Below are 11,183 nucleotides of genomic sequence, written 5' to 3' on the forward strand. Positions count from 1 at the left end.
GTTGTTTGCATTTTCTATTAGCCAGGGTTTCCGCTGCCCATTGTTCTGGCAATTATTATCCTTCCGTCCTATCCTATCCAGCAACCGATGCCGTCGCAAAGGATAAGAGCAAGGACTTGCTAGACTTTAAAGTCTATTTCTTGAATTAGTTTTCTCTAACGCCACATGGCTTGCAAGGCTTTAGGGTGTATAGTTTGATAGAGTAAGGTCACACTGAAACAGAAATATGCAGCATAATGCCACACTTTTTTATTCAATAATACTTCTTTAGAAGATTAGAAGCAACTTAACTTTTAACCCCCTCTGACGACGACGCCTGAGAATTGAACTCCCCCGTGGCAGCTGTTGTTTTTGTTCCCAGTTCCAAGTTGATTGCGTCTTGGCCACATTTAAGTCTGAATTTGCATACAAGCCGCCGCTTGTCCTATTCCCCAACTAATTTAAATCATTTTAATGGCTGCCAAGCTAATTCCTTGGCGCAGAACTCCTAAGTCCCGCCAAATCCCACTGCCATAAATGGAGCGTACCACCAAACTTGGCTACAAAAATAAATGACAAAAAAAAATAAGGAAGAGGAATGGGGTAACCACAGCCTCCAAAAATCTGCAACCTTCTCACTTTCAATTGTTCGCATTTCTCAGGCATTTCACCCCTCCCCTAATATCCTTTCCAGGGCTTCTTCTGGTTCTCGGCACTCGTAATAGAATAAAGTTAGCACCATGGGAATTTCAACTGTTGTTTTTCAGTCGTTTTTACCTTTAGCTCGGGGAAGGACATGAAAAGTACATAGATCTTTAGAGTCTTGTTCCGAACTTGTAATCCACTCAGAACCATTCCACTCATCCTTTCCAGCTCCTTCCTTAGGGTCCTTGGTGGCACGGTGGGAAATGGCAGTAGCTTCTCTTAGGAGGGATTTATTTTTAATTGGTTTTAGGTTATAAAAGATTAAATATTTTAGTGTAATAGTAGTGCTAATGTTGTACTTTAAAATGTTAAAAAAATATTTATTTTTAAACTTTTTCTTTGAAAAGTTAAACTTTATTGTGAAGAGTTACAGAAGTACCGGGTATCTTATAGTCCCAGTTGTATTTAAAATTGATATTTTAATCCTTAAGCCCCTCTAAAAATATCTTAATATATATAAATATTTTTATTTTTTATATTTAATGCCTTTTTTTTTGTTGGAAAGGCCGTTGCGAAGGGAGAGCCCTGGTTGGGGGAACTCACCTACTTAAGATGCCGCGTCTGGTGGCGCGTCTGTCTGTCGTCTGTGGCCCTGTCCCTGTCGCCCTGCCCCCTGTCTGCCGGCTGCTTATTGCTTTTATTTATTTACTAGACATAACTCCGAAAACATCTTCAAATCCCAGCCACTTCCCCTCGTGTAGAGTCGCATGTTCTTGATTTGTTGTGGCCCGACGACACTTTAGCAGTCGCAGGTGTTGCGGCCTTCATTTCGGCGGTGTTTATGACAGAAACTTCACTTTTATGCCACCAACTGGAAAAGTATGCAAAAGTATATTTATGGACGAGTACTTAAGATACTCTCACCTTAAAGGGGATAAACAAAATAATAAAACAAAAATATAAAACAAAATAAACTGTTTAATTGGCAAATAAAGGATTTCTAGTAATTTTTAAAGTTTTAACTGTCTTTTAAAATGTTTTTTAACAAAATTACTCCACTTTTTTTATAAAAATTTGAATTTTTTGTCAGAAGAATAAAAAATACACTAAAACCCAAACCTTTAGTATTTTTTTCTAAGCTTAAAACATTCTAGACATCTCTGAAAAAAGTACTGTATCTTTTCCTCTCTTTTTTATTTTAATTTAAAACTTTTTTCCTTAATTTGTTTATACAATAAATATAATAATATTTAAAAAAGAGTATTGAAAAGTTCATAGATTGCTTGTATATTTTTTGATATTTATTTGAAATATTTCACCGGCAGGCCCTGTATCTTGTATCTTTGTATCTGCATCTGTACGCGTAACTGGGACATAAAAAACATGCCCCCAGAAGTAGGCAACACACAATTTTTATTCGCTCGTAATGTTTTATATTTATCGAAGGTGCTGGCCTACCCTCCCCTCCCCCCCCTCTGTGACATGAAAGGACATTCTCGAAGTCCTCAGAAATCAATATGGCGACCAGTCATTGATGGGATTTTGATTTCCCTTCGGCGACAATATGCGAGGTCCTGTCTCGCTCCTTTCTGCTCCTTTCGGCCATAAAACTAATCAAGTTTAAATGCGTTTTCGGAGGGAAAAGCTAAGCTAAGCTGCTCTAATGGGGCATGCGGCATGAGGCATGAGGCATGTAACTAATTAAGTAATTACTTTTCGCTCATTAAATCGAAAAGGAAAACTCAACTTGAATTGGACTTGATGCTGTCCTGTTTTGGGCTTCAAGCTGCCCTGTCCATCAGCCTCACACTTGATTGGGCCACCCCGCCTCAGTTTGGGGCAAGTTTTGGTGGCAAAGAGCTCATGGCTGCCTCATTTATGTGGATCGATTCGAATCGACGCCGCTTAAATATTAATGATGGTGGCACCACCACCCCATCTACTAAAACTACTTCCATAAACGGGATGGAAAACTTTCCTCAACTTCCTCAATTTTCCGCAGCTTTTCCGGTCATGAGTCATGGCATCTTTTGGCGGAAAAAATCAAGATACTCTTATTTTTATTTAAATAAGGAGTTTAAGGACAATATCAGACACCATAATTAACTTGCTCATAACGCGGCAACAAAGGACGAGCAAGGACGAGAGCAAGCAGACGCCAGATGCTGCCCCGTCTCAGAAAAATAGAAAAAAAAAAACATGAAAGGATAAAGGAAACTTGGAAGAAAACAAAACCGAAATTGTACTGCCCTGAAAGGATATAAAAAAAGGCAAAGATATCCTAGATTTTCCTTCAAAATTTATCAAAATAAATAGACTTCTAAGAAGGCCTTGAAACTTAGGTATAATTTTGGGTAGAACCTCTTCCATCTTACCTCATAACTAAAATACCAAACAAAAAAATTCCTCGTAAAGGTTGTAGTCCGAAAGGAACTATAACAAGATCTGCTGCAGGACAGGATACATGTATAAGGATATATAATATGAAACATTCTTTGGTCAACAATGATATGGCACGCCGCGCCATGGGATATCTACATATCAACCAGAAGGTCCTGATTCCACGGAACGACGGAAGAATCCACTTCGCGATCATCAAGAAGCTGGACGGAAGGATCGACCATTTCTATGTGACCGTGGAGTGGACCGAGGGTGGGCAGAGGCGTGGCAAGAAGCTGCCAGTGGAAGAAATAGAGCTGATCAACCCGCATATATATTCAGGGGATATGTAATGGAGGTTACTCTTCCTTCCATGTAGATAGAATATTTTATAATTTTGTATCGTTGTTTCGGCAGCTACGATTAGGGGAAGCCCTAAAAAATAATTCTCTAAATTAACTTAAAAAAAAATAATTAATCAATTGTAAAGTAAATAAATACACATACACTGTACAAAAATTTCGTGTTTTTAGCTTTCAAAATGAGGGAGTTAAGGGCCTAAAACTTAACGGACAAGCGGACACGCGGACATGGTCTCATCGAAACTCTCCAAAAAACTACAAGAACTCTCCATTAGGGTATCACCTCGAACGCCTCTTTGCATGTGTCATAAGGGGCGTGGCAGTTTATTATTTTTTTTTTCAGACTTTTCAGACATTTTTGTTGCCTGTTGTTAGTGTTGTTGTTGTTGTTGTTGTTGTTGTTGGGGATGCTGGAAAAGCCGTGCCACGAAGTGCTTTAAAAAGATAAAAGCCATTTATCACGCACGCACACTCACACACGTTCGGGGGCGGGGGAAGGATTTTCCAGCCAAAAAAGAAAAAAACAAAACAGGTGCAGGAGTTGGAAATATATGACTCGATGGGGGAAATAGGCAGTTTCATTCAATCCTCTCTGGGTAATCCTCTCAAGAAAACGCGGCTAAATCACCAAGCCACATGGAAGTTATTCGCATTTTTTTTTATCAATAGGAGAGGTTACAAAAAAATATAGAAATATGAATATAGATAGCTATAGATTAATATAAATAATAATAAAGATTAATTATATTGGATATTATAATAAACAGAAGCCTTAAATAATTTTTTCTTATTATTAAGATTAGTATTTCTATTAAGGATTACTATTCCTTACTTTAATATATTATTTACTATATGAACTCTAATAATAATAACATTTAAAGTTCATAATTTGTCTGTTTTTCTTCTTAAACCTCAATACCTTCTTCTTAAAATACTATAAATTCAAATCTAGTATTTTAAAGTATTTATTAAGTATTTATTGGAAAAAAATCATGTATTTAAAGTAATATTAATCATTAAAATAGTATTAACCTTGAAAAATTCCCATGTTTTAAAGTTTCATATGTTTTTATTTATTTTTTAAGTTTAAAACTAAAATATGTCTATAAAATCTAGTAAAAATAGCAAGAGCGCTAAGCCAAGATTCTGCCCATTTTCCTGATAAAAAAAATGTAGTTTCCACCCACAATGAAGAAAAAAAGAAAAGAGAAAAATCACCAAGAAAGATGCTCCCCACCACCGCACACCGTGACTAACGGTCACATCGTGCATATAATTTCCGGCCTAAAAGCATGCAACAGTTTTTCCGCCACTTGCCGCTCTCCATCTTCACGCTTTTGGGGCACTTTTCAGTTTGAATTTCCAATGCACGTACCAGAAGTTAGCCAAAGTCATAAAGCAGTTTTTTTTCGGTTTTTTTTTTTATATTTTCTGGCTGCCAATTCAATTTGTTACCAATTTTTTTTTGCTTGGCCTTTTGCGGTCACATTCTGGGGTTACATTTTACAGTTACACCGAATGTATATCGTAAATAAAAGAAAAGGTAGAAGAAAAAGGACTAACTTGCCAGAAAAAAAAAAAATAATATTAAAGCAAAATCTTAAGTTTTTGGAAAGAAAACAAAAAAAAAACTATAATACTTGATAGGAAAATATATAGACATTTTTCTTTTGGTTGGCTCTTTGCCTTTTGGTGTTCGTTTTTATTGGTGTTGCGTGTTTGGTGTGCATGCTTCACCAGTGCCCCGCCCACCGCCCACTGCCACCCACTGCCACCCACTTCCTTCCACTTGCAACACGCAACTGAGCTGAAAATTGCTACTTTGTCTGACGCTGTCTGAGAGCGGCAGCAATGTGGAGTAGTGGGTTAATATGTCTATCACTTTTATATGGCTAGTTGACGCTGCTAATATGCCACTTGCCACAAAAAAAAAAAAAAAAACAGAAGCAACAACAAAGGAGGCTTTTCTACAAATTGTTGCGCAAGTTTTTCCCCAAAATAGGGATTTCAAAAAGAATCCTTCCATTCATTCCATTAGGACTTCCATGTCTCTCTTTTCTTCCTCTCACTTTTCTCTTCACACTCCCTACAAATAGGGATTTCGAAAATATATAATTAACAGTTACAAGTATAATTCCCTTACTCCCCTCTCTTAATCTGATAATCCTTTAATTAAAGCCTTTCTTTGTCTCTCTCCTTTCTTTGCCTTATCTCACCTCTCCCACTCTTTGCCAACCACTTGCCACGATTTCCACGCTGCGGTTGCACTTGTTACTTGCCACCGGGCACGCCCCAGCGCCCCCAGGGCCACCCCCCCACTCACATCCGCCCCCTTCATTTTCTTTGTAACCACCATAACCACCTTAAACCCTGGGCTGCTCTCTTATTGGATTATGCGCTTTCTCTTTCACACACTTCCGCATTTACCGCAAAACTGGAAAAGGCCAATGGACAGAAGACAGGAGACAGTGAGACGGAAGACAGAAGACTGGAGAGGAAAAGCGGAAAAACCAGACGCAGCGAAAACGCGAATTCAGAGAAAATCGCTCAGATGCCCAGAGCTAAGAGCTAGAAAAGCCGGTCAAGCTGGCTCCAATGGCCTCAGCTGGCCGCTCTGGAATAGTTTTGTCCAATTGAACGGCCAACTTGTCTAATTAATTTGCATTCGCTGCTGCCATATTGTCGCTTATCGATTAAATGGCCGGCCCGACCGTCTTCTAATTGGAGTTGATTGAACTTGTCCGTCCGGCGACAGGAATGAAGAAGAGGGCCCCAAGGAGTAAGAGACAGCGGGGGCCACCGTAATTTGAGATCCCCCCAAAGAGACAGAGATGTGTGTGAGTGTGAGTGAGTGTGATCCTTACGTCGTAAGTTCTCTCTCTTTGGATCCTCCTTTGTGCGCATGATGGAATGACTAGGAAGCCCTCTCTCGTTGGGGGCTCTCCCTCTCTCCGTTTGGCGCTTTCTTTGTTGGTTCTCCACATTTCCCATTTCCTTGGCGCTCTCTTGAAGTGAGAGGCGCCAGCGGTCTGGATTCGCACAGTGGGATTGGCACAGTATCTAATGCGGAGTGGTGGCTTAAAAATAATTTAAATATCTAATATATTTATAAATATCTTTTTATCTCTTAGGATCAAAAGCTAAGAGTGCTGGAAGAAACCAAAAATAGTCGCTATAATTGGTTTACATTTCAAGTTTTATTACATACTAATGGTCGCCTTAAGAATTGTTTTAAATTCTTTTTTCGGGGGGGGAGGGCCTTTGTTTAGATAAAGACACACACACATTTACTTTCTCTCTCGCTCAGGCATGGGATCTTCTTCTCCAAAGCTTCTATTTTTATCGTTTCGACTCCACAGTGCGACGGCGACGCTGCCGCTTGTCTCTGGCTCTTTGGGGGCTGCCGGGCAATGCCGCGTTGGAGGCGCCGCTGGTCGTCAGTCCCAAGAAAACTTTCGATGCGAACGCGCGCCGCCTCATCTCCATCCGGTCTTCGTTTCGCAGCCGTCGTCGCGATCGTCGCAGATTTTTGTTTTGGTTTTAATTCATTTTTTTGTTTTTTATTATTGTACATTGTCTCCCCCCAATAATCGTGATCCATAAAGAAAAGGTGTGACCAAAGGAAGGTTAGCCTCCTATCTGCCTACCTGACCCCACACACACACACACACACACACACGTGCACTTTAAGATATCATCTGTGAATCACCAGAATTCCTTTGAAAATTGCCAAAGTCCAGAACATATTGTTGATTTTTTGCATAAAGAAATATTGTTTTTTAACAAATATTAATATTATAAATTTTTTTAATATTTTTTTTAATAGAAATTAGTTCTATAATTTTTTTTTTCATTGTTACTTATTTTACGCTTTTGTGACTACGATTTTGATTGCGAATTCCACTGTTTTGTGCTGTAACTTGGCTAACGGTTAACGGTACAGTGAGTCCCCAACCCCGCCCCCCTCCAGATGACGATGATAATAACAATAAAAAGAAGAAAACACTTTTATTTTTTGACAAACGACATTAGCAAAGCAATGAGCGAAAAAAATAACAAAAAAAAGGGGAAAAAAACAAAAACAAAGCTAATGAAATTGCAATTTATGTAATTGTTATTGTTGTTGTTATTACACACACACACACACACACATGTAGTGACTTTCCAGGGTCATTGGCACTATAACCTCCAGTAAGGAGATCATATTCTGCCAAGCCTTTAAGACTAAAGACTGAAGACTAAAGACTGAAGACTGAAGACTTAAGACTAAAGACTGAAGACTGTTCTTTGGAGCTAGAAGAAAGCTCTGTGTCATTAATCACACGGCTGGGAGATCGAGTCTGGTCTTTGGGACTGTCGAGATGACAGATCTTGACTTCTGAGTTTGGTTCCAAGGGAGGTATCTTTCGGGATAAAGATACTTTACAAAATGTCTCATCTCCATGGAATGTGAAGTGACTCATCTGGAGGGGGGTCTTCTAAACACATTATTAGAGATGTTTGCTAAATTTTATTATATTTTATAAGAAATATATATATTTATTCTAAATGATTAAAATTTATAAGTAAAAACTAGTAATTCTCCTCTACAGACCTCTGCGCTTAAACCAGTTGCGAATTATAGAGACATTTTTAGGGAATTAGGGATTTCTTCTATATTATATTTTATTTTTTAACAAAAATATTTATAATTATTCTAAAAGATTAAGATTTTTGAGTAAAAACTAGTAATTCTCCCAAAAATAACTCTCTTCTAACCTTAAAATATCTAAACTCTTAAACCAGTTGAGAATTATAGAGACTTTTTCTCTAAATATCATCTAAAAAACTATATTATATTAAAAATTCTACTTAGAACTCCTATAACGCCTTAAGAAATTGATTTTTTTTAATCATTTGTAATTAATTAAATTTTTTGTTTGTTTTTAAAGAGTGTACTGGTGTACTGTGTGCTAGTGTGTGTTTGTGTGTATGTGCTATTGAAAAGTCACTGAAAATCCCCACGAATATAAAGATATATGTTTATTCATTTGTTTGTGAACAGTAATACCGATCCAAGTGATCTTCGGTTGTGTGTGGGTGGGAGTCTCAGTCTGCTCAGTCTTCTCAGTATCTCGCGCTCCTCCACAGTATATATATTTTCTTTTTTTCAACAAATATATGTACTATACGTACATGGAGCATATGTCTTCTGATTAGTTTAATTAAAGCGTATTTTCAATTGCCCCAGAGTGTGTGCGCAGTTGTTGCAGTCTCCGTTCGCCATCTCCCAGTCTTTGTTGCAACACATTTCCTGCGCCACCCCAAAAGGAGGAGGCAGCAGCAGCAGCATCAGGAGAACATGACAACGACCAGTCTGGGCCGACAGTTTCTGGAAAAGTTCTTAACATTTCGGTGAGTAGAGTGCCAAGGAATATCATAGTGGAGTCCACCAGGAGCCGCAGAATCATCACCAAAGTGCCAAAAATAAATATGGGTCATCCGACCCATCCGAACGGGCTGGCTCCTCGTAAAGATCGACAATGGGGCGACTGGTGGACTTGCCACAAGCCACGAGTGGCAAGTGGCCTGCTATTTTTGTGGAGAGGACCATAAAACCAAAGATAATGTTGCAAAAAAAAAAAAAAAATACTAAAATCGAATATGAAAGTGCTCTAAAGAAAGGGTATTTTTTGGAAAATATATTTTTGAAAAAAGTTTTTCGAAAAATAGTCTTAAGTTTGTAGAAAATATTACTATCTTTATAGAATTTATAGTTATTTTTTATAGATCTAGTATTTTTTAGTATTTCTGGTAGCTAAAAGTACTGGGTATTCATAGTTATTCTAGTATTTTTAGAAATAAATGATATCTCTAGACTTTTTGGACTAAAGGGGAGTATATAGCTCTTAAAAATAGACTAAAACACTTCCTGAAACCTGAAACTTCTAGCAAAAATCGCAATACCCTCTGGAAAGAGTATAAAAAAGGCGATTTTGTGTCACTTTGTATGCCGAGAGGCAGGAAGTGTTTGAAAGACAGCTCAATGAGGAAGTTCCAAAGCGGATAATTGATGAGGAACGGGAGAAGAATCTATTTCGAAACTGGCTCCAAACTACACTCTGGTCTATAGAGTGACCAACACCCTTTTAACAACACTGTTAGTGGGACCAGCTTTCAATTACAAACCAAAAGAGTCAAGTACCCGGTCGTGAATAATAATTAATTTCACTTTTAGGCCTTTTTTGGATTAATAGCCCGTCTTGTCCGGCATTTAAATTGCTTTCAATTTTCAATTTTCGATTGAAATTATTCAGATATAGTTTCTGGGTGGATGGCGGTTAGTGATCTCAGTGTTTATTCAACTTTTGCAGCTGTTTTTGGGGCAACGAGGCCTCCAGAAAGAATAAACAAACAACTTGGGTGGTGGTGGGTGGTGGCAGCCTGCAGCTGCTTCCCTTCTGAGAACACTCCTTTTGCTTATCCTGTATATGGCATAACCCCCTAATAAACATATTTTCTTATTTGCAAAAGCCTCATTATGGCATTACCCCCTACACCACCATCATAACAATAACACTTTTGACATTAACAGCCGAGTCATTAGAGCAACAACAATGTCATTATTTTTCACAATAAAAAGCGTTCTTGTTGATTAAATGGCCCAGAAGAGTGAAAAGTGGCTGTCTGCTAATTTTCCAACCCATCCCCCCATCTCCACCCACACACACATTCATAAAGAAAAGCTTGTCAGAAAAAAAAGGGAAAACTTTTAGCTCCCATTTTCTTTTCTTTTTTTTTTTGCAAATGCGTTTTGTGTGAAAAGCCAAAAATGGAATTGGCCATAATTTTATTGCTTTCGTTTTATGTGAGGAAAATGGTGGAAGGGGAAAGAGAGAGAGAGAGAGAGAGAGAGAAGAGAAAGGAAATGAAAATGAAAAGGGAAAGGGTGCGAAAACATCTTTTGGTGAAAAGTGGGGGAGTGGCATGGGCAGAAATGGGTGAAAAGTTGGGAGAAGGAGTTGGGAACTCGCATTACTTTAAAGTGGTTCCTGGCGGGTTTATTGGGATGGGGCATTAGGATGAGGGGTAGGGGAGTATTATAATACTAATAATAGAAAAAGGGGGTATAAGATCTACAGAGTTATGATCTAAGGATATATGATAGTTCCTATAATACCGATATTTTTATCATGAAAAGTCTACCAAAAATCATAGATATGTCTATAATATTTATAGATTAATTATATTTCTTATATATATTTCTTATATAATATTTCTCAAATCCTAACTCTATTGACCCATAATCCCCATAGACCGTATAGTTTGGTAATATTTCTTATAATACCTAAAAAATACTATAAGAAATCTATCTAAAATCATAGATCTATAGACCTAGTATCTAGAGTGTGGTAATATTTCTTAAAATATCCATAAATATTTAAAGAAATCCTTCTCAAAACCCAACTCTTCAGACCTCTAATCTCTTACTTTTGATTTAAACAACTAATTACCTTTTAAAAAAAATCCCATCCATCATTGTCATTTTATAAACTATTTTTTAACAACCTTTTTTATTTATTTTTTTAAATTTTTTCTTCATTTTTTCTTCATATTTGACATTCACAAAATCTTCTAAATGTTGAGAGAAAGTTGTTGCCTTTTTTTTCCAACTTTTTGCTGCAATCTACAAAATGCATTTTCCTTATGTGGCACATACATACATGCCACAGTGCCACAGCCAGATGTCATACAACTCTCTGGCTTCATTATCGTCGAAATCAACTCGAACCTCATGATGACTTCAACGTTGAATGGCCACAAAATGTTGAAAGCCAC

The 11,183-nt window shown here is 37.6% G+C and overlaps 1 protein-coding gene across 4 annotated transcripts in view; it reads left to right on the forward strand.

Moving 5' to 3' along the window:
• LOC6502309 (protein sprint) overlaps nt 1-11,183 on the forward strand; it is a 96,972-nt gene that overhangs the window by 25,764 nt on the left and 60,025 nt on the right. Inside the window, exons 1-2 of one of the 4 annotated variants that reach the window (XM_044717163.1) lie at nt 6,773-6,991; nt 8,596-8,759. The exons of 1 other annotated variant lie outside the window; for it this stretch is intronic. In XM_044717163.1, the coding sequence (XP_044573098.1) occupies nt 8,707-8,759 (53 nt within the window). In that variant the 5' untranslated portion in view covers nt 6,773-6,991; nt 8,596-8,706. Of the gene's footprint in view, nt 1-6,772; nt 6,992-8,447; nt 8,760-11,183 lie in introns of those variants that run through there. 2 more of the 4 variants (XM_014904522.3, XM_044717162.1) reach the window with 2 other exon arrangements.

This window comes from Drosophila ananassae, chromosome XL (genome assembly GCF_017639315.1).
Source record: "Drosophila ananassae strain 14024-0371.13 chromosome XL, ASM1763931v2, whole genome shotgun sequence".
Classification (NCBI taxonomy): domain Eukaryota; kingdom Metazoa; phylum Arthropoda; class Insecta; order Diptera; family Drosophilidae; genus Drosophila; species Drosophila ananassae.